The following is a 24,008-nucleotide window of genomic DNA, read 5'->3' on the forward strand; positions in this document are numbered from 1 at the left end:
GGGTTTTAAAGCAGTTATTATAACTATGTTCAAAGAAGCAGAAGAAAATGAGCTCATAATGAATAAAAACAAGAGATCTCAGCAGAGGAAATAAACACCCATGGTTACTGATGCTCTGATGACAAGTGAGATGAGAATTAGAAAACAACTCGCATTTCAAAGTACCTCTGCTCAGATGGAAATTTTTGTCTCAAATGACTTACTTGTACCAAAATTAAACTGAAAATTGCTTACTGATACTAGACAGTTATATCTGGGAGACTTGACTAGAGAACTAGGAAGAATTTAGGGAAGTTTGGTGGGGATATTTATACACAGGCATTTTCATTTAGAGATGATATGAAGGACAGGATTTTTTTGTTTAGGATTCCTAAATTTAATACCAGGCCTGCTGCTGGTTCCTACATGGATCAAAATTTTCCTTCAGAAGGTAAAACAATGCTATGAAATACTCCTACCAGGCATCTAAAAAGAGGCAGGCTGCTGAAAAGAGGAAGTGATCTTATAAGGAGAAAAGTGACATTCAGAGAGAAAGCACAGGGGGCATCAAAGTCTCGTCTTTTGAAGTGATTCTGATGTAGAATTACTAAAAAGAAATACCTGAATGGGATAATCCCAAGTTCATTTTTGGTCTCATACTGGTTCCCCTCTACTTTGTTCACCAAACTCTAATACTGTTGGACACACATTTCAGAAACAGAGCCAGCTTCCCAACACCACAGATTCCTGGTACTCTCAAAAGCAGGACATGATAGCAAAGGGCACAAAATAATTTCTTGGCTGAAATAACAGGACTCAACTCACAAAAAGTGACAATAGCTCCAATAAGAAAGAACAAGCCTGAAATTATTAGTTCGGAAATGGAGGGAATAGTTCTTCTGACAGCAAGGAGTATGATTATTTGATTAATTAAAACAAATAAACAATGTCCAAAATATTAATAATAAAATAAAAACTCCCAAAGAGTGTTCTGAGCAACTCTATAATGTGCACCAACTAAACTCAGTGTTCAGTGTTCAAATGGACCAATGACTCTCTGAGCTAAGCCATTCAATCCAAAACAGAAAAATACAAAAGTAAAGCAGAAAAACTGTAAAACTCCTCTTTTTATCATCATTTTCCATTATAATGCTGGCTACATCATCATCTGATATAAAATTCTAGAAACTCCACAAAATTCCTCTTTTTAAAATTTATTTTTTGTTATCAAAGAGAATGTCCAGAAACATTGAGTACTAAAGAATCTGTTCATGGCATTGTTTTACAAAAGTTCCTAATGGAGTGTGAATATTTTATTTTCTGTTGTATCCTTCACTTATTAATGATGAGATGGATGACCTGGTGCAATTACTTAAAAAAAAAAAAAAATTCCAGACAAAAACATCCATTCTCATTCTGAATCTGTTGACTGGAGTGAATTCAGTGGTTACAATACCACCACTGGCTAAGGATCAAGCCCCCCACAAGAGGGAACTATTCAAGTCATCTCATTTGGTCACATAGGTCTCTCAGGCATAGGCACCATGTTTGAAGTCTCGCACAAAATGTCTGTGTCACTTAAATTACACAATGTGGCAGTGTTTGTTTCATGGGGACATAGTCTTGAAAGAAGGGGTAACGTAGAAAACAGATTGTTTGCATGTTATACATGAGTACATTATTGGACTGTGCATGGGTTTAAGGGCACTGTAGCCCTTGTTAAAGAGCAATTCCACCAATGAAGCATCTGTCAGATCCCAGCTGCTCCTGATGCTGAAGATGTTGACTCATTTTAACCACGGGCTGTTAGGTTGGGGCCTTCTTCATCTACTGTTTGGCTCAAATGGTTTGAACTGAGTTTGGTGGTCTTTCTGGCCCATCTAAGCTTTATTTCTCAGCCTCAGGGTATGTGGGGTACTTGACTGTTTCTATCTTCTCTCGAACTTTGTAGGAGGGATACAGGCCCGTCCTTCCCAGTTTTCTGTTGACACCTTTAGAATAGCCATCCCAATGATTTCCAGCCACACCAATGATATCTCCAGGTTCCATGGGAATTTCATCTGCAGTTCGAGGTTCGTGAGGATAAATGGCAATCTGGTTGTGGGCATTTTGGCCTCCAAAATAGTAGATGTCATCCAAAGAATGGAAGTTTGCAGAGGCATCGGGATGCAGTGTCTGCATGATCTCATAAGCAACTCGACAGACCTTGGGAAAGCATGAAAAAAAATCTGTTAGTACATGTAAGATTGCCTTTGTAGCAATCTGAGAGCCCTTGCCAAAGAGACGAGGACTAAACTAGGACCGGGGCTGAGAGAATGAGTAGTAGATTCTAGTCCCAGGTTTTCAGTCCCTTTGCTCTCAGATGATGGTACAAAATCATTCTTCATTTCTTTGCCTGTATCTTTTTTTTAAACATAAAAGATAATTACAATTAGGATCTCGCAGAGGAAAAGAAAGTATATGTATATATTGTGCAAAGTATTTTGAGAATAAACACTTATTAAGAGCCAGAGTGCTGGGCAAAAATAACATAGTCTGTGCCCTTGGTGAACTTTAAGGTTCAGGATTAGAAATACTTTACACAAATGCTGCTGCTCCCTTTCTTTCATTCAGTGGTAATAAATCACATACTCTTTTCTGCTAATTTAGATCTGGTCTCAGAACTCTTCTCAACAGAAACTCATGTAATTACTGACAATCAACTATTGCCAAATGAGCTAAAACTTATCTGCCACTTCTGTTCTGAAGAGTTTTGTGTGTGATGTGTAGACAGCAGCAGTCTAGATTGAAACAAGATGAACTAGCCCTTGGGGAAGTTGCATCTACCTGATGCATTTAAGGCCACTTAAAAGATCCCTCTGTCCAAAGAACACCTACTATTCTCACTGGATGGCAGCTGAAATTCCTCAGTCCTTGAGCTTCAGACTTGCTAATAAAGGTAAACTATCTTAATGGAGGTATAACATTTTAAACAACTAACAAATATATTCATTATATAGTCAATGGGTTTCAGAAACTTTTTTAAGAATAAGTGAAAACAAAAGAGAATACTATCATTTTGCTTAGAAAATTCTTCCATTATATACTATGAACACAGGACTCAACTGAGGTCAAATTTTTCTATCTCTAGTTGTAGTTATCTCAGTTAATGAAGTTTTATTGTCCCTATATCAATACTTTTGCACATATTTAAAATGATGCTAACAATAACTCTTAATCTCAGTGGAGCAATTTAAGGTACCCAGTAGTTCTTAAAAACTTTGGCATTCACAATATCAAAACTGAATTCTTAAGTGTTATGAGTAAATAGAATCTGATTAGGTTAATAATCAACTTAACTCTTTAAAAAAAATCTGAATTTCAGGAACTGGAGGGGCACTTCTTAAATGCCGTATGTAATTTGCAAATTAAGTTTAGATAGTATTTTTAACTTTGCAGATAGGGACTAATTCTAGTGCTAGGATTTCAACTAGACATGGAACCAAGAGAATAAGTTTGCTTTCAAATCTGCTACTTTGTCAACAAACTAATTTTATATTAGGAATGTCACAGTTTGATTGACATCACTGGTAGAATACTGAAACTATAACAAAATGAGGCTAAAAAAGATTTTGAACTTGAACTTCATATTTAGTCAGAGGCCCATACAGGGTTTGCAAAATCAAGTGAAGACTTTGGAAAGAATCTAAATAATTAAAGCAGCTCCAATAATAGCAAAGTACAATAACAATGACAGAGATTAATATTTACTGAGTTTTACTTAGTTTTTTCTGTCGGACATTGCTTCCAAGGTCTAATTTAATTGTCAGGAGTCCCATAATATTCTATCATGTTTGTTTTATGGATGTCAAAGATCAGTTAAGGAAAATGGCCAGAATTAGTGGCATATTCAGGTTTTGAATCTAGGCAGAATGTGTATACTTGTTAACTGCTAAGCTTATTTTTTCTTGTAGATCCTATCCTCCATGCTCACATTTTAGATAGTGTAAGGCCAAGGCAGGCCTTGGGAAAACCTGACTTATATTTTCAGGGCCCCTCCACCCCGTTTTCAATTATCCCTAGTCAGGGATGCTAGACCTTGTACTGCCTTGGGATGACCACAATGTCCATCATGGCAATGGACCCTAATGTGTCTTCCCCTTTCACTAATTAACTTCTCCTTCTCATAAAAACAACACTGCCTTCAGTCCCACACTCTTAGGAACGTGCTTTCTTTTGAGGGTATTCCTAATGATCAGTTTGTGTTTGGTAGCAATAGTTGCTCTGATACTTTGGCCACCTGATGCAGAGAGCCAGCTCACTGGAAAAGACCCTGAGGCTGGGAAAGATCGAAGGCAAAAGGAGAAGGGGGTGGCAGAGGAATGAGATGGTCAGACAGCATCATTAACTTAATGAACATGAATTTGAGCAAACTCCAGGAGATAGTGGAGGACAGAGGAGCCTGGCATACTGCAGTCCACAGAGTTGCACAGTCGGTCCTGACTCAGTGTCCGGACAACAACAACAACAATCAAGAGTTGATGTATTAACCTGATGGATAACATACATACTTTCTTATGCCAAAGAAATTATGAGTGGTGGGCCAATAAAAGGCTCCTTCTTATAATAATGGCAATAATGAGAGCAGGTGAGCCTACTGACCTCTGTCTAATAGCTGGGCTTGCACACACTTTCTCAACTCATTTAACTCTCACAACAACCGTATGACTTGGTTACTATTATTATTTATATTTTATGGCTGAAGAAACTATACTAATATTTCCAAAAATCTCCAAAAATTAAACAAAATGAATAAAGGGGTTAGTAAATGGCAGAATACTTTGGCCACCTGATGTGAAGAACTGACTCATTGGAAAAGACCCTGATGCTGGGGAAGATTGAAGGCGGGAGGAGAAGAGGACAACAGAGAATGAGATGGTTGGATGGTATCACCGAATCAATGGACATGAGTTTGAGGAAGCTCCGGGAGTTGGTGACGGACAGGGAGGCCTGGCATGCTGCAGTCCATGGGGTTGCAAAGAGTTGGACATGACTGAGAGACTGAATTGAACTGATTGAAATGGGAGAAATGTAATTAGGACTCTGTCTCTAAACCACACACTCAACTGCTTTAGAGTGTCAGGATAAGAACCTAGAATAGTGCCTGCCTCAAAGTAGCCATTCGATAAATACCTTCTGAATGAATAGTGCTCCATGTACAATATCAGTCCAGCAGCTGGGATGCAAGTCCACTGGTGATATTAATCCTTAAGATCCATACAGAACATTCTGAGTAATTAAATTTTTTCTCTATGTTAACCAGGGGGCAATTTACTGTAAAGAGTTAGAAAGCTGACTGTAGTGTCAATGTTTGCATTTAATCACTCTAGGCGTCCTCTCTGGGCTTTACAAATCCAAATCACACAGCAGGTAAATGACACCTTCCAGCTGATGTCAATACTCATCTTTGATACTTGACAGGTAGCATGATTGCGAGGAGTAGTCTCTACGGTTTGCAAAGCAGTGGATGGCCACATGTAGCATGCCTTATTTCACTCACCGTTGGCGTGTCACTGTACTGTTTTTAGAACACTACTAAGCACACAGTTATGAGTAAGAGCAAAAATCCTGCCAAAGGATGAAATATAGATATGACTGTATTAAGAAAAAAATTTTAAAAGGAAGGAAAGTCCAAGGAAAGTCTGAATTTTGTCCCTAACAACCAGCTGAGCTTTGCATGAAGCTCCAAAGCTTTCTGACAGCAGATGGGATATTGGTTTTTTGTCAAAATAGACAGGGCCAGAAAGATCTCTCAAGTGTGAAAAGTTGGAAGTGGGCTCGTGTTCTCTGTGTGAGGCTGGGGTATCTGTGCATTTTTACTGTAAACTGCTCTATTTTGTTCTTCAGTGAGAGGACAGTATCTGCTGCTATTTCATAACCACACCTCCATGGAGATCCCGATCTAGAGCTGTCTGTCTGGAAATAAAATCAATCAGTGTCTGGCTTCTCTTTCTGGGCTTTCCAAAATCTGATGCAAAGTGTGACGAAGCCAGTTGTGTTGTGTGTGATTTGGAGTGAAACAACAGAAAATGCCACAAGAATGTCACATTAAGTGCCACACAGGAAGTGTCGCGGGGGGGGGGGGAGGGGGAAACAATGTGTCCTATGGTGATTTTAATGACTGAGAAACTACTGAACAAATATTGACTGCTCCTTAAAAAACATCAATTACCTATAGTCTTTAAAATGGACATCTACAACCATTTTTGTAAATGAGATTTCAAGTGATAAAACCTGATTGTAAAACTTGATAGGCAGTATTAAAAAAAACAAAACCCTTCTGATATTTTGCCCAGAGCGAGCTGTCAACTGCTGTTATTTCTCCAAATGTAATTTCTTTGCTTCAGATTTAAGATGTTTTCGTTAAATATGAAAATAAACGACATAGTAGGTGCTTAGGGCATACACAACTTCCAGTAACACAGAACGAGGTTAGAGTATTTGGTAGAATAGTCTGGAATGTGACTCACTGCACAGCTTTCAAAACTTAGTTGATGTTCTTGAAAAATACTGCCTCTAAATTTCAGACTAAATCCTAAAGCTTGTTTTCTTCAATTTATGAAGCTTTTAGGACAAACCTGACTTTGAGAAAAAGCTTTGATGAAGGAATTCAGAAAACTAAGAGTAACAACAGAAACAAAATTAGAGAGCAGAGTCATATTCTTGGCTTTTAAAAACTTTTCACTTAAGGAGAGAGAATTCCCAGACCTTATTTGTGGATATAAAACCAAGGATGTTTAGAAGCCCTCAGGCTGAGAAGAATGGATCCAAAACCTTATAAAGAATCCTGATTAAGGAGTTATGATATTTCTGCCTATAGTTTCTCAAACATCAACCAGGCCTTGCAATTTCCCTCCAACAATGCATTTTATTCTTCCAGGATTTTCTACAATAGCACACAGTCAACAGATAAAACTCTCACTTGTTATATAGGATAAACACTCTCAAAGGGTAGTAGTATACAGGAGACAGAAAGTTTACATGATTGAAACTGTAGGCTTGCCAAAGCATTATGAAGAAGAGTCTAAACTTTTATTCCTTCTCACCATTTCTTGAAATGAGATTATCATCAAGGAAAATTTGAAAGTTGGTTGTCCATGTTTTATTCTGGGCTGAGATTTGGTTCTCATTGTTTTATTTTCTTGTCCCCCTTCCCACTTTCTAGCATGCCTGTGGCATATATAAGAAAGCCTGCAGATTAATTTCCCTAAAGTTAAAACTATACATAAGTTCACCTACATTTACGACAGCAAATACTGTTACTTATCACTCACCCTTTGGGAATGAAGAGTTTTTGTTTTTTAAAATTCATTATATGGTGATGCTGTCCTTCAATAAGCTAAAGAAATTTAAGATGGTGCCTTGGCATAGCAATTAATATGCTGAATGTTACTGTTTGTTCTTCTTTATGAAGAACTGTTACACGCATCAGTGCACACAGTGACCATGTGGACCCTACACATCACCTGTGACCATAAGTAGAGGAAGCGGTGTCCTTGAATAGCATGTTTCATGTTCCTTCCAAAACAGGAGAACATATAGTCTGAAATGGGGCCATGTGAAAAAGAGCTGCTCAAATAAATACTGTAGAGTCTAACAGGCAAAGATAGTCCTATTCCTACATAAATAATGTGAGGGAGTGAGTGAAGTGAGTGAAATCGCTCAGTCGTGTCCGACTCTTTGCGACCCCCTGGACAGTAGCCTGGAGGACAGGCTCCTCCATCCATGGGATTTTCTAGGCAAGAGTACTGGAGTGGGTTGCCATTTCCTTCTCCAGGGAATCTTCCCGACCCAGGGATCAAACCCAGATCTCCCGCACTGCTAGACAGATGCTTTACCGTCTGAGCCACCAGGGAAGTCCCATATAAATAACAGCAGCTAACATTGCAGTTAATATATTGCTCAGTAGTATTCTCAGTGCTTTTTACCTCTAATAACTCTTTAATCCTCACAAAAACTTTATGCAGTAGGTATTATTATTACTATTTTTACAGGGAGGGGAAAAAAAGTTGGTGATAGTCTAAGTAATTTGTTCAAATGCTGCAGTCACTAAGTGGTCAAAGTTGGATTTAAAACCCAGGTAGTGTGACCCCAGAACCTAGAATGCCTCATTCTTATTCCCTGTCTTGTGAAGTTAAAGGCTCGACACTTATGCCATCAGTGAGTTTTTTTCCAACTCCATTGCTGCTGTTGTTGAGACACTTTGGGGGCATTTTTCAAAAAAAAAAAAATCCCAATTTTGATTTATGGCAAGGAAACTGTGAGCCAGCAACCAACTTCACTCACACCATAACAATATTAAACTGTATCAAATGCCTTTATACTAAAAATATTTTCAAAAAATACTGAAGTACAAGTAAGCTCAAAGATTTATCACCAAGTGTGGAATTATTCTACCATATCAAATGCTAGAGCCATTAGTCATCAAGAAAGGAGGTGATCACATTTAGCAAACTGCTACTCATATAAATATAAGGTATTTTTACTATTAAACTTTTATTCTGAACCCTAACATAAAATGTCTGAGATATTCAAATCTATTTTGGGACACAAAATATTGGTTCAAATTAGGAGAGTTCTTTTGGATGAACTTTGACTTGCCAAGCGTTTTAACGAACAATATAATATATAATCACGAATCTTATTCCTTTGGACACAATCAGACCTCTCAGCACTTTCTTCATATAAACTGTCTTTCTGGATCTGAGGTCTGAAGAACACACTGAGGTTAATATTATGCATAAAATAGAACAAAGACGTATGAACAATATGTTCTTCAAATCTGGACAGGTTTCCATTATCATGAAGTGACAGAGCTCCTGACTTTTGGGTCAAAAGAGTTGTGAGGCTACAAGGATCAAAAATTCTATAGCATATCACTGAAAAGGGAAAAAAAAATTTTTTTTTTCCCAGAATGAGCTTAACAGCCTAATTAAGGAGAGCTGGAAGAAAGGATGGAAAACACAGAGCACTTGTAAGTCTCACTGTCTACCTACATGTAAGATCTTCCATTGTTCAGACATGCTTATATTTGAGTGTGTTTGTATGTGTTCAGTCGCTCAGTGTGTTCGACTCTTTGCGACCCCATGGGATTATCTAGGCAAAGATCAACTCCTCTGTCCATGGGGTTATCTAGGCAAAAATACTGAAGAAGGTTGCCATTTCTTCCTTCGGGTGGGGGGAGGGGGCGGTCTTTCCAATCCAGGTATTGAACTGGCGTCTCCTGCATCGGCAGGTGGGTTCTTTTACCACTGAGCCACCCGGAAAGCCCTTTGTTAAGTTTAGAGCTTTATAATTAGAGCAGTGGTTCTCACAAGGATGATTTTGCCCTCTCACTTCCCCAACCTGGGACATTTGGCAACGGTTTGGAAACACTGTTGACTGTTAGAACTTGAGATGAGGGTCTACTGGCCACAGATGTTGCTAACCATGCTACAGTGCACAATACAATGGCCCACAACAACCTAGCCAGCCCCCAAGGTCGATGGTGCCAGGCTGAGAAACCCTGGACTGAAGGAGCAGACTTCAGGCCTGAAATTTATGCCTAAAGTTACAACCAACCTAAAGAGCATACTGAAAAGCAGAGACATATCACTTTGCCAACAAAGGTCCGTCTAGTCAAGGCTATGGTTTTTCCAGTGGTCATGTATGGATGTGAGAGTTGGACTGTGAAGAAAGCCAAGTGCTGAAGAATTGATGCTTTTGAACTGTGGTGTTGGAGAAGACTCTTGAGAGTCCCTTGGACTGCAAGGAGATCCAACCAGTCCATTCTAAAGGAGATCAGCCCTGGGTGTTCTTTGGAAGGAATGATGCTGAAGCTGAAACTCCAGTACTTTGGCCACCTCATGCGAAGAGCTGACTCACTGGAAAAGACTCTGATGCTGGGAGGGATTGGGGGCAGGAGGAGAAGGGGACGACAGAGGATGAGATGGCTGGATGGCATCACGGACTCGATGGACGTGAGTCTGAGTGAACTCCGAGAGTTGGTGATGGACCGGGAGGCCTGGCGTGCTGCGATTCATGGGGTCGCAAAGAGTTGGACTGAGCGACTGAACTGAACTGAAGTGAACTGAAGGAGGAGGTGGTGCATTTGGAAATTCTTGATTCAATCGCTCTAACAACAACCATTCGAAAATGTGTTATTTGCACCTGTTGATCACACAGGCACACAGTCAGATTATCAAAAGCAGTTGAGAGGGACTAGGTAGTTACATGGAGAAGGCAAAGGCACCCCACTCCAGTACTCTTGCCTGGAAAATCCCATGGATGGAGGAGCCTGGTGAGCTGCAGTCCATGGGGTCGCTAAGAGTTGGGCACGACTGAGTGACTTCACTTTCACTTTTCACTTTCATGCACTGGAGAGGGAAATGGCAACCCACTCCAGTGTTCTTGCCTGGAGAATCCCAGAGACAGTGGGCCCCCGTCTATGGGGTCGCACAGAGTCGGACATGACTGAAGCGACTTAGCAGCAGCAGCAGCAGCAGCAGCAGCAGCAGGTAGTTACAACTCCTCCCCCCACCTCCCATAAGAATAGAAAAGGGACCTTCTAAACGATAGGATCCTAACCCCACTAAGGGAGTAATATCAGCTATGGATGCCTTCACGTTTCCCTTCTGATGAGGACTGCTGCTTTGTGACTCCTGTTCTGGGTAGCTGTCTTTGGGTCTTAATTGTAGTTTTATTCCACATTGAAGGAATGTATACAGCCTTTGTTGGGGTAAGTATCTTTCCAACAATCATAACACCACACCATTGTGATAAAGTGCATTGTCATACAATAAACTTGCTATTTTCTTTATACTCTCTGCAGTATATTCCCATGTAAATGATGTGACTTTCCTTTTCACATTTTCTTTTCTCTGCTTCTTCAAGCTTTTAGGCATATATTTATCTTACATGGTTTATATTTCTTGGTAATTATTCTCTAGTTATTTCATGTGAATATTTTGCTCACTAGATTCTGGACCAGGCTAAGATCTGTATCTTCAATCCCATGAAATTCCCTCTACCCCAGCACAGATCTGAGCACAAACAACCATTTAATAGCTTGTTGAATAAACTTACCAATAATATGCACATAAATAAGAGAGCTGAATAAAATCCACAACAAACATTTCTATGTTGATATTCCACTGGGCAAATAAGGCTGATTGGACACTCATAAAAACATACACCAAACCAATAACATATAATTTTTCTGTAATAGTTAAAGAATGATTATAATATGGTATTGCTTAAATATATTGTACTATTTCTTGCTAGGTAGAAATGTAAAGGAGAAGGCACGGGTGACCCACCTCAGCACTCTTGCCTGGAAACCCCCATGGATGGAGGAGCCTGGTGGGCTGCAGTCCATGGGGTCGCAAAGAGTCGGATGCGACTGAGTGACTTCATTTTCACTTTTCACTTTCATGCACTGGAGAAGGAAATGGCAACCCGCTCCAGTGTTCTTGCCTGGAGAATCCCAGGGACGGGGGAGCCTGGTGGGCTGCCATCTAGGGGGTCGCACAGAGTCGGACACGACTGACGTGACTTAGCAACTTAGCAGTAGCAGAAATGTAAAGGGACTTGAGAGGAATTACATTTCCTCTTTCTTATTTTCTACAAAGCAATGAAGTAAGGCAAAATGCTGAGCACTTAAGTCTCTCAGTATCAGTGCACTGACGTGTAGAAATGGATGGATTCCGGTTACATATTGATTGTATGCAAAATCAGAAAGTATTAAGTAAACTTACTTGCTGTTTCTGTTAAATGCTGTGAATAAGCCAAATACTTTACAACAACCCCAGTAGCTGGCTTCATTAGAGATGTATTCAACAACTGCTTGGAAACAACTAAATGTTCAATGTAATCAAAAAGCTACGCTTTCTGGAATCTTTTCATCTTTTCATAAAAGAGATCATTTCCCAATATTAAAACATTGCACTTGAAGCATGATAACTAACATTTTTTAAAAAAATCTAAGAACTTCCTGACCTAATATAACCACAGAGTATTGACCATTTAAAAATGCTTACCTGGGATGAAAACGTACACACCAGGAAGTCTGCCTGGGAGAGAAAGTGTATATCCAGGATCACACCTCGAAGTGAATTTTCTGTGTATCGATTGTGTAGTCCAGCTGACCAAGAGATAGAGTTATCGCTAATAAATTCATAATTGGGGTACCTGGAAAAAGAAACAAAATCACTGAAATCATAGCATTCTATCAGGAAGTAGTATTCTATCAATAGGAGGTGGACCTCCTTTACATAGGTGTGCCTCTCTTTCCAACAGTAAGGAGAGTTTTAATTCTGGCACTCAATAGAGTAGCTGACAAAGCATCTTTGAATCCACTGATGGGGAAGAAACCATTCTGGGGTGTCCTGTATGTTAAAAGTTATTGGCATGTCATATAAAGTACACATATGCATCAGAATGTCCCTTTCAGTTCATGAAATAATTGCAAATAGAAAGCTCTTTCTTTGTAATGAGTGACCTTGAAGAGCTTTTTCAACCTGCTTTCATTTTTTTTCACATTGACACATTTTCATTTTATGCATTCCTCTCCCACTTTTCCTTAAACTATCCTTTTCATCTTTTTAAAAGTGTAATTTATACATTGTCTTTTTCTTCCAGTTTTATTGATATATAATTGACATATAGTATCGTGTAAGTGTAAGGCACAATGAACTGACTTACACACATCACGAAATGGTTACCACAATGAGTTCAGTCACTATCCCTCATCTCCTAAAGAGACAACATCTTTTAAAAAGGAAAAAGAAAAACTTTTCCTTGTGATGAAAACTCTAGGGATATAATGTCTTAACAACTTTCAATTGCTGTGGCTAGGACATTCAACACTACGTTGAATTTAAGTGGTGAGAATGGCCATCTTTGTCTTCTTCCTGATCTTAGAGGAAAAACTTTCAGATTTTCACTGCTGAGTACTATGCTAGCTGTGGGACTGTCATATACTACAGCCTTTGTCATGCTGAGGTACATTTTTTCTACATCCACTTAGAGTTTTATTATAAATAAATGTAGAATTTTGTCAGATGCTTTTTCTGCACCTATTGAGGTGATCATATGATTTTTATCCTTTGTTTTGTTAATGTGGTCTGTTGCACTGACGGATTTGCAAATATTGACTATCCTTGTATCCACGTGATCATGGTGTATGATCCTTTTAATGTATTGTTGGATTCAGCTTGCTAACATTCTGATAATGATTTTTGTATCTTATCAATATTTGTAAGTTTCAATTTTTGTGGCATCTTCGTCTGGCTTTTGAATCAGGGTGACCTTTGCCTTGTAGAATGAATTCAGAAGTCTTCTTTCTTCAATTTTTTGGAAGTACAGGCATTAATTCTTCTTTAAATATTTCATAAAATTCACCCAAGGGGCCATCTGGTCCTGGACTTTTGTTTGTTGGAAGCTTTTTGATTAATCTTGACTCAGTTCCATTACTGGTAATTGATTTGTTCATATTTTCTATTTCTTCCTAATGTAGTCTTGGAAAACCATAAATTTCTAGGAATTTGTCCATTTCTTCTAGGTTGTCCATTTATTCACATATAGCTGTTTGCAGTAATCTCTTTTGATCCTTTGATTTCTGTGGTGTTGGTGTGGATAGATTGCTCATCTACGCTTTGCTTAGTTCTTTTGGGGTTTGTTCTTTTGTTTGAAACACATTATTTGTCACCTCATTTTTGCTTAATTCTCTGTGTTTATTTCTATATATTAGGCCAGTTATGTTTTCTGTTCTTAGAGAAGTAGCTTATGTAGGAGATGTCCTATGGGGTCCAGCTACATACTCCCCTCTGGTCAACAGAGGTTGTATGTGGGCTGAGTGGCCACTTCTGTTGTGGTGGGGCCAGCTACTGTGGGCAGGCTGGGAGGTAGGGCTAGCTCTCAGCTTGGCTGGCTGTCATGTCCTGCCTTATGTGGGGGCTGCTAGCGGCTGGTGGGTGGGTCTGGGTCCGGACACAGCTGGCTACATGGTCTGGGGAATCTTAGGGCTGGTGCCAGCCCACCGCTGGATGGGGCTGGGTTCTGGTGCTCCCAACTGCAGGTGTGCAGGTCCTAAGGCTGGTCTGGTCTTGTTGGTGAGAAGTGCTAGGTCCCAGCACAGCTGGCTTTGGGGCCTGGGGATCCCAGTACTGGAGGCAATCACCTACTGGGCACATAAGCCCCCAGTGCTAATAGGCTAGAAGGAGGACTCGAAAATGGAGCTTGCTAGCACCAGGGGCTCTGTGGTAGAATGAGCTCCCCACTGCCTGTGGCCAGGGTCTGTATCATCAGGAGGAGTCCCAGTTGCCTTCTGCCTCTCTAGGAGGCGCCAACCTGCTTTCAAATTTGGTCACTGAGCTTTTCCTTTAGAATATAAATATCATGATTAAATCTCATTTAAATTTTTAGTTTAGAATTTGTGATACTTCAGACTTGTCTCCTTTAACTTCCATATGTAGGCCTGGCATGCATGCATGCTCAGTTGCTGGTCACGTCCGACTCTTTGCAACCCCAGGGACTGTAGTCCGCCAGGTTCCTCTGTCCATGGATTTCCCAGGCAAGAATACTGGAGTGGATAGCCATTTCCTCCTCCAAGGGATCTTCCCAACCCAGGGATCAATTCCGTGTCTTGGGAATTGCACGTGGATTCTTTACCGCTGTATCACTGGTGAAGCCCTAATCCCTATTAGCACCATCTTAACAAATAATGGTGATAAAGAAACCATTCTAATAAATTTATGTTAGTAAATTCCATGTAGATGTCTACCAACTAATATTGTAGTAGTCCTGAGAGGATATGTGTTAAAAATATTGAAACAGGATGTCTTTAAAAAATCTACCATATGTTCAAATGATTCTACTCTGAATCAGAGGTTTAATTATATTTCAGTATACAGTGAATAAATTTTCTCAGTACATGTGATAGATCAGAGTTAAGTTGTAAACTTTGGGAAGTTACATGCAAAAGGGATAATCATTGTACTTACTTTATATAATTTTTTAATAATTAAGTACTGTAAACGGCTTAGAAGAGTGAGTACCTGGTATACAGTAAATGCTCAATAAATTTAGCTAATAACTAGCTGTGACTGTCAAACATTCTTTCCTCAGACATCCACTTGGTTTTATCTCTTACTTCCTTCTTGTCTCTCTGCTCAAATGCTAGCTCTTAGTGAGGAGTTTGGCAAACCTTAACCCTTCTACTTGCTTAATTTTTCTCCATGGCTCTTATCACTGGACATAATATTAATTTACTGTTTATTTTGGGCTTCCCTGGTGGCTCAGTGGTAAAGAACCTGCCTGCTAAGCAGGAGACCTGGGTTCAATCCCTGGGTCAGGAAGATCCCTTGGAGAAGGAAATGGCAACCCATACAGTATTTTTGCTTGGAGAATCCCATGGACAGGGGAGGCTGGCAGGCTACAGTCCTTGGGGTCACAGAAAAGTCAGACATGACTTAGCAACTAAATAACAACTGTTTACTGTCTGCATTCATTCCTACCTCCATCATCCCTAATTAGAATGTAAACTATAAAGAGAGGCATTTCTTCTGCTCTGTTTACTCTGTTATTCTAGCACCTAAAAGTGAATCTAGAATGTAACAGAAGATCAGTAAATATTTGTTGAACTAACAACAGTTTCTATTCATAAGCCCTGAGACAGCAAGCGTCAGTTTACGTGGCTTTTTCCACACAGTATTTCCCAAAGGCTAGAACTATGCCTTATTTTCCTTTGCCTCACAGCATCTAGAACTCCACATAAAGTCACGTGGATAAACACAGGAACAAGTGAGTGCTACCCATGACTGGGACATTTTCCTAATTCCCTAACAGCTGCTTCAGATTTCTCTTCATTCCACAGCCTCCAAGGAGCTTTCTCTCACTGCCTCTAATAATGACTGTGAAGAAAAAGTCTCTGAGCACTGTTTCAGACTGGTATTCAGTGATCAGCTCCATTTGGCCTCATTATTTTTGACATTTTGCCCTCCCAGCTCTGAATCAGGGAGATGAAGGAAATGTCACATTTGTTCTATAAAGAAAACAACCAAAGAGACTTTTAATGTGATTCCTGTGAAGATGCATATATCCAGGCATGGGGCTAAAACAGAAACAAATAAATATGAAAAGGCTGGAGGGTGAAGGAGGAGGGAAATTGTTAACACACACCAGTACAGGTTGTATCCTAGAGTAAAGACTAACTCTGTCAGCGTGGTATGGGTACTCAGTGGAACAGAGTGATCCTTTTACTGAGAAGTGACACTAACATTATGCCCTTCCGAACTTAAAGGCCTCTTCCTGGCACCAAACCAAAAGGGCACCTAAGTTCCTCAGGCCTTATCTCTATATGCAAAAGAGCTTGAGGAAGGATACTGAGTGTTGAAAAAAACAGAAACAATGGAAATAATGAAGGAAGGAGATTCCGTACTTTCAACAGTGAGCATGGAAAACTCCACACAAACATGCTTCTTTCTTGTCTTATGCCCACAAGTATGCAGCAGAAGAGGTCTTCCACTGTAAGGTTGCAGAGATTGGCAATGATTTTAAAAAGTATCTTTTCTTCTTTCATGTCGTAAAAATTTACTTTTTATATCACACACAAAGAACTAACTTGAAATTAAAAATAGTATCAAATTTTCTTTTGTGAAGTCTTTCTTCAGACTGAGGGAAAGACTCCTCTTGACTTCACTACCTAGTATACAACTCTTTCAGGACAAGTACTGATATATGACAACACTGTGATTAATAGTTACACGTTTACTGCCTATCAGTTAGACAGATACTCCTGAGAGGAGAAGCCATATATTATTTTTGGTTTCTTTGTGTATTCCTAATGTGAGAAATGCCAGGCTAGATGAAGGCACAAGCTGGAATCAAGACAGCCAGGAGAAATATCAATAACCTCAGATAGGCAGATGACACCACCCTTATGGCAGAAAGTGAAGAGGAACTAAAGAGCCTCTTGATGCAAGTGGAAGAGGAGAGTGAAAAAGCTGGCTTAAACTCAACATTCATAAAAATGAAGATCATGGCATCCAGTCCCATCACTTCATGGCAAACAGATGGGGAAACAATGGAAACGGTGACAGATTTTATTTTCTTGGGCTCCAGAATCACTGAAGATGGTGACTGCAGCCATGAAATTAAAAGACGCTTACTCCTTGGAAGAAAAGCTATGACAAACTCAGACACCGTATTAAAAAGTATAGACTTTACTTTGCCGACAAAGGTCCATCTAGTCAAAGCTATTGTTATTCCAGTAGTCATATATGGATGCGAGAGTTGGACTATAAAGAAAGCTGAGTGCCAAAGAACTGATGCTTTTGAACTGTGGTGTTGGAGAAGACTCTTGAGAGTCCCTTGGACTGCAAGGAGATCTAACCAGTCCGTCCTAAAGGAAATCAGTACTGAATATGCATTGGAAGGACTGATGTTGAAGCTGAAACTCCAATACTTTGGCTACCTGATGCAAATAACTGACTCTTTGGGAAAGACCTTGATGCTGGGAAGGAGGAGAAGGGGACAACAGAGGATGAGATGGTTGGATGGCATCACCAACTCGATGGACATGAGTCGAGTGTTTGAGCAAGCTCTGGGAGTTGGTGATGGACAGGGAAGCCTGGCATGCTGCAGTCCCTGGGGTGCAAACAGTCACAGATGACTGAGCGACTGAACTGAACTGAACTGAATGCCCTGTAACTGTGTCTAGCAAATTGTATGTAGTTAGATAAAATGGTGAAGACATTTACCACTGTGGCTGATTCTTCATTGGTTATGGCAACCAAATGATTTAGAAAACCTTTTTAACAGATTTCCCTTGCTTCTATTTATTTAAATAAACTTAATTTTAGGAAGAGCTCATCCCGCATTTTTCATAAAGAGCAAAATAAATATGTAAATATTTAATCTGAGAGATTTTTAATGGCTTGTTTTTTCCTCCTGTTCCACTCCTACCCTTAGTCTCCATTATCTCAGAGTACAATATTGGACAGACAATTTTGACAGTTCTTATTTCTTTGACTGCCAACGGTAGTAGTATCTACTGCCAACTGTACTATAAGGATTGCTTGGTGTAAGAATATCATGCTGTGCTATGGACCACAGCTGTAACATGTTCATTTTCTTTTATCTAAATACTTTCAAGCCCAGAAATACAGATTAAGGAAATAATATGGATAATTTTAGGCACACCTCACTGCACTGGAAATAACCTGTCAAATATTAGGAGAATGGTCAAGCAAGCAATGGTATTTCCATTTCCTGGATATTTAATCACTGAAAAAAAAAAAGAGAGACTGACAATGGCTTTTTTTTTTTAAGCAAACTGTGAAAAGGGATCTATTGCTGTATTAAGAAAAAGAAGAGTTCAAATTATATAGAATATGATCAACTTTTAAAATGTATAACTATACAAATATCTGAAGGAAATATGTTGACATTTAAATAGTTGTTACCACTGAGTAATGACATCATGAGTAAACTCTTTCTCTTGTTTGTATACTCACCAACTCCATATTTTCTAATGAGCATGAACTATTTTGTTAATCAAGGGGAAAATTTATGATGCATTCAAGAACAAGTAAAAGAGTAAATAAAGTAATATTTTAAGATTTTTTTCAACTAAGCTACACATTCAGTCAGGTGTTTTAAAATGAAGGGCTAAGATGAACTATTTCTACTTTGTTTCTAATAGGTCTGCATATCAAACTAGAATAGTATCTGTGGAGTTTTTTTCTTATGTTTTGTGTCTAAATCTTCATTTAATCCCTAACTCTTATACAAGAATTATAAGTATAATATGTAACTTGGCTTCTATTTGGCTGATGAATTTCTCGGCCTTTTGGCTTGTATGTGTATATATGTGTGTGAGAGAGAAAGAGTGTGTGTCTGTGTGTATAATCCATAGAGGGAGCCTTAAAGAAAAAGCAATTTATATCAGGTTAATTTACATTCTTATGAGGTAGAAATAGGGTTTAAAGGATTATCCAGTGATTTGGATAAATGCTTGCATTATAGTATTCATTCCAGATTTGTTTTTCTTCCCAACATTTGTTTTTCTTTGTGACATAAAAAGGATTGAGAAACAAATTAATTAAAAGTCAAATAGGTCAAATGACTAACTGCTAATAAAATGTGTTCAAACTGAATGGACTGAAATGAACATAACTCAGTACTTATTGAACACTTACTAGAACTAGGTATAGTTTCAAAGTGCTTATAATGTGAGGGAACCAGAAATAAGCAAGTGCTAAATATTAAGATAAATGCACTTAAGGGAGGAACACTTAGTCAAGGGTTCAGGGATGATTTATGGAGTAGATGGTATTACTGAACTGCAAGGAAACCAAACCAGTCAACCCTAAAGGAAATCAACCTTGATTATTCATTGGAAGGACTGATGCTAAAGCTGAAGCTCCAATACTCTGGCCACCTGATGATGCAAAGCCAACTCATTGGAAAAGACCCTCATGCTAGAAAACATAGAGGGTAGGAGGAGAAGGGGATGACAGAGGATGAGACAGCTGGATGGCATCACCAACTCAATGGACATGAATCTGAGCAAACTCTGGGAGACAGTGAAGGACAGGGAAGCCTGGCGTGCTGCAGTCCACAGGGTCACAAAGAGTCGGACACAACTCAGCGACTGAACAACAACAACAGCACTACTTGTACTGTCCGTTCCCCTACGAGAGTAGGAATTCCTTGAGAGCAGAGAGTGTCTTGTGTATCATGCACTCCCCAGCACCTAGCCCAGTGCCTGAAATACAGGCGGGTGGGCTCAGTAACAATGGTAATGCTCAGTACAAGCTAGCAGTCCTTATGCTTTCACCAACAAAACTCCTCCTTTGATTCTCTTTTTAAAAAACAGAATCTCCAAATTCCAAAAGTTTTTACAAGGTGAAAACTTTTATCTTACACATGGTTTCAGCTGCCTTCGATTCTTAGTGAAGACTGTAAGAGCAAAAGGACACGTATGTTGTGTGTTTCATTTTTAACAGTCTTGTGAATTGATTAGTGCTATGGACTGAATGTTTGTGTCCCCTCAGAATTCATATGTGTAAGCCCTAACTCCCAATGTGATAACATTTGGAAATGGGGCCTTTGGGAAATCCTTAGCGTGGGGCCCTTATGATGGAATGGGCGTCCTTACAAGAGACACCAGAAAGCTTGCCCTCTGCCTTCCAAGCACACAAAGGTCGTGTGAGTATATTACGAGATGACTGCTGCCTACAAGTCGAGAGAAGGGGGTTTCAGAATGAAGTCTACACCTTGCTGGCACCACAAATATACTTTGATCATAATAACAGTTGCATGAGCACACAGCTGTTTGAATTTAAAACCCCCAATAATCAGTAATAAAATTCAATGTAACAAGAATCACCAGTCGTGGGAATTAAGGATTCATTCTGACTGAAAAGAGATGATCCACTACAGAATCACAGTTCATCTAACTTACTTTGTTTTTGCCTCCTTTAATAAAGAAGGGTCATCTGTGGCCAAATAAACTCTTTTTTTATCCACTTGCATTCTGCGAGCAAGAAGCTGAAAATGTTCTTCAACATGCACCATGTATTCCTCAATGGGATGGAAGGCTGCTTCTGTTCCCACTTTGTCTGTGCGTCTGACGTGGACTCTGCAAGGACAGAGAGATAAAGTCAGATTCCGCTGAAAATGCTCCGATCCACAGAGTACTTTTAGGGTATTCAGCTTTATTCCTCTATTCATGGTGGCATTATGGACATTTCCTTTTTTTAAAAAAAAATTATTTATTTTAATTGGAAGATAACTACTTTACAACAGTGTGGTGGTTTTTGCCATACATCAACATAAATCAGCCCTTCTCTCACACCCCTTCCCACCCTATCCCTCCAGGTTGTCACAGAGCACTGGCTTTGGGTGCCCTGCATCACACATCAAACTTGCCCTGGCTGTATTTTACAGCTGGTAATCAATGTGTCAATGCTTTCTTTCAAATCACCCCATCCTCTCCTCCCACTGAGTCCAAAAGTCTGTCCTGTATGTCTGTATCTCCTTTGCTGCCCTGCATGTAGGATCGTCAGTACCATCTTTCTAGATTCCATATATATGTGTTAATATACAGTATTTGTCTGACTTATTTCACTCTGTATAGTAGGCTCTACGTTCATCCACCTCATAAGAACTGACTCAAATGTGTTCCTTTTTATAGCTGAGTAATATTCCACTGTGTATACACACACAACTTTATTCTGTGGATGGTTGCTTCCATGTCCTGGCTATTGTAAATAGTGCTGCAGTGAACATGGGTACATGAGTCTTTTTCAATTCTGGTTTCCCCATTTATGTACATTTAAACCAATTTTTCTTTCATTTTCAACATTAGAAAAAACCAATATTAAAAAATTCAAACACATGTATTCTAAATATATTTGCATATTAATACAAGGGGGATTAGAAAATAAGTCTTTGAAAAATGCTTTAAAGAGAAAGTAATCGGCAAATCAGAAGTAAATGGGAGATTCTAGAGTTAGACTGTATACAAGGCAGCAACTACCAAACAAAAAACTAGAAATAATTTTTAATATTCTTGACAATAAAGGATGTCAAGACTCACAGTTATTATTATAGAACACTAAATGTATCATTTGTAATGTTTTGATGCCAAGTTTTCTTTTTCTTCATTTTATCCTGTATCATCACTGTAAGAGCAGCTTGAAGAGTTTAAAGCTAAGGAAAACACAGACCTGCAAGGATGTCTCTATAACACAATCAAGGCAAGGCAAACCTTTTAAGAGTTCGTATTATTTTGAGTTCATGGAACTATTCCAATCTTTTTTCATTGTAGGTATAATGAATTTCCTTTCTCTGCTGTTTTACCCTACCAAATATAAGCAGAGATTAATCTCATCTGTCCTATTTAAGAAAAGCTCAAAAACTGTGAAATTGTAGAACTGGGGACACAAGAATTACACTGTCTGGCACTGAATAAGGCCTCAACTTTCAACAGTATTTTAATGAAATTAAGAATAACAGTAATCATAGTTGGTTTTCACAAGTTAAAACACTCCTTACATTTGCCCTTTCTACAACCCCTCTCTTCCCAAGTTACTAAACCACTGCTCATAAAAAGAAAAGAACAAAGTAGATTTGTTTCCTTTTGGGTCATAATATATGAGCAAGTCTTAAGTCAAGCCCGGGGCTTTCCTGGCGGCTCAGATGGTAAGGGATCCGCCTGCAATGCAGGAGACCCAGGTTTGATCCCTGGGTAGGGAAGATCCCCTGGAGAAGAGAATGGCAACCCACTCCAGTATTCTTGCCTGGAGAATCCCATGGACAGAGGAGCCTGGCGGGCTACAGTCCATGAGGTCACAAAGAGACATGACTGAGCGACTAACACTTTCACAGTAAGTCAAACCTGCTGCTGCTGCTAAGTCGCTTCAGTTGTGTCTGACTCTGTGCGACCCCATAGACGGCAGCCTATGAGGCTCCCATTTATTATGAATCTGGAGTGAGGCTTCAGTTTCACTGGAGTTACTCTGTCATCTTCACGGCTATTCTTTCCTTTGCCTTTCAGACGATAGTCCAGATGTGAATACTAGCATATGAGCACCTATTGTATCACATCTTTTCCTTTTTACAATTTTCTTAGTCACTGGTTCTCTCAGGAAATTTGGAATTGTTCATTGTGCTCTGGAGATGAAATGGGACAGAAAGAACAATTCCACTGAATTTCAATGAGAAGTTTCATAAGAAGAAGCACTACTTGAAAGTCTGGTTTTTACCATGCATTTGTTTTAGTGCCATTTAGAACAGGGGTCAGTAACTTATATACATATGAAGACGAAGACACAAGTGGAAAAATGGGAAAGGAGATCTATAACAAAAAGGAACAATCAAAGGAAGAGGAACAGAGTACTACTAAGCAATTCTCTCAGTTCTCCAAGTATTCCTAAAACTAGGCCTGGACCAATAATTTGAGAGAGGACCGTAAATGGAATTTCACGAAAGAATTAGAATGTTAGAGCTGTGAAGGATATTAGAATGTAACTCTTGCATCTAACAGAAACTGATGCCTCTGAAGACATTTCAGGAAACAAAATGACAACATAAGGCAAAAAGGAATGTTGGCTTCTTTCACTTGCATTTCAGCCCAGTCTTGTAAAGTAAAAGTTATTTGTGTACTTGCCTGATTTTCATTATCACAGCTCCTCTAGGGCAAGGAATCTGATTTTATTGATTCCCAATTCCACCAAACACAACAAATAAATGAATGATGGGTAGACACAAAAGTCTATTATTGTGTTAACAGATACCTATTATCTAACCCAGTGCTTTTTTTTTTTTTTCAATACACAAAGAGTGACAATTAAGGAAGGCCGAGGATAACCAAGTAAGTTGTCCAAAGTCACATAACTTGCTAAGTGGTAGAAACTAGTCTGGACTCCTAGATTCTTGAATTCTAGTGCACCCCTCTTTCAGACAACACACTACCTCAGTGTGCAAATAACTTAGTTGTGTGTAGAACTTCAAGTTCCTGTATTTGGTCAGTTCTCAATGTGGGGGATGCTCCATGAAAAATTAATAAAAGTAGCTTTCTGCTATGTAAAACTACAGGTTATCCAAACAAAGTTAAGAAGCTTTATTTAAGTCCTGGTTTTGCCTTTATAAACTCTGGAACTTTCAGAAGAGATTTTCTGTAAAATGGTCATCTCTGCCTACTTCACCGGACTGTGCTACAGGATCACTGAGATAATGCAGTTGAAGTTATTTTGGTAATGTAACTACTATCCTGCATCTTTCTCCACCTTGAAAATTCTGTTCCAACACTGTGGTTCTGAAGGACTTCTCATAAGACTTTTATGCTTTTCCTCAGGGCATTAATCACATTCTCCCAGTATAATGTTAGTTGTTAAGTCTCTTTTCCCATGGACTGTAATGAGTTGAAAGGAGTCATTTAAAAAAAATTAATCTTGGTCCCCCACAGTAGCAGGTATTCAATAAATGTTCTGCAGAGAAGTGAA

At 39.2% G+C, this 24,008-nt stretch overlaps 1 protein-coding gene across 2 annotated transcripts in view; it reads right to left on the reverse strand.

Annotated features, from left to right (window-relative positions):
* Positions 1-1,088: 1,088 nt before the first annotated feature.
* The window catches only part of FUT8 (fucosyltransferase 8), a 316,809-nt gene continuing 293,889 nt past the window's right edge, over positions 1,089-24,008 (reverse strand). For both annotated transcript variants that reach the window (XM_040226276.1, XM_040226277.1), the window contains exons 10-12: positions 20,465-20,641; positions 12,036-12,186; positions 1,089-2,184 (exon numbers count right to left, since the gene is read on the reverse strand). In XM_040226276.1, coding sequence (XP_040082210.1) covers positions 1,867-2,184; positions 12,036-12,186; positions 20,465-20,641 — 646 coding nt within the window. In that variant the 3' untranslated portion in view covers positions 1,089-1,866. The remainder of the gene's footprint in view (positions 2,185-12,035; positions 12,187-20,464; positions 20,642-24,008) is intronic.

The sequence above is a fragment of the Oryx dammah genome, unplaced genomic scaffold (genome assembly GCF_014754425.2).
Source record: "Oryx dammah isolate SB20612 unplaced genomic scaffold, SCBI_Odam_1.1 HiC_scaffold_26, whole genome shotgun sequence".
Classification (NCBI taxonomy): domain Eukaryota; kingdom Metazoa; phylum Chordata; class Mammalia; order Artiodactyla; family Bovidae; genus Oryx; species Oryx dammah.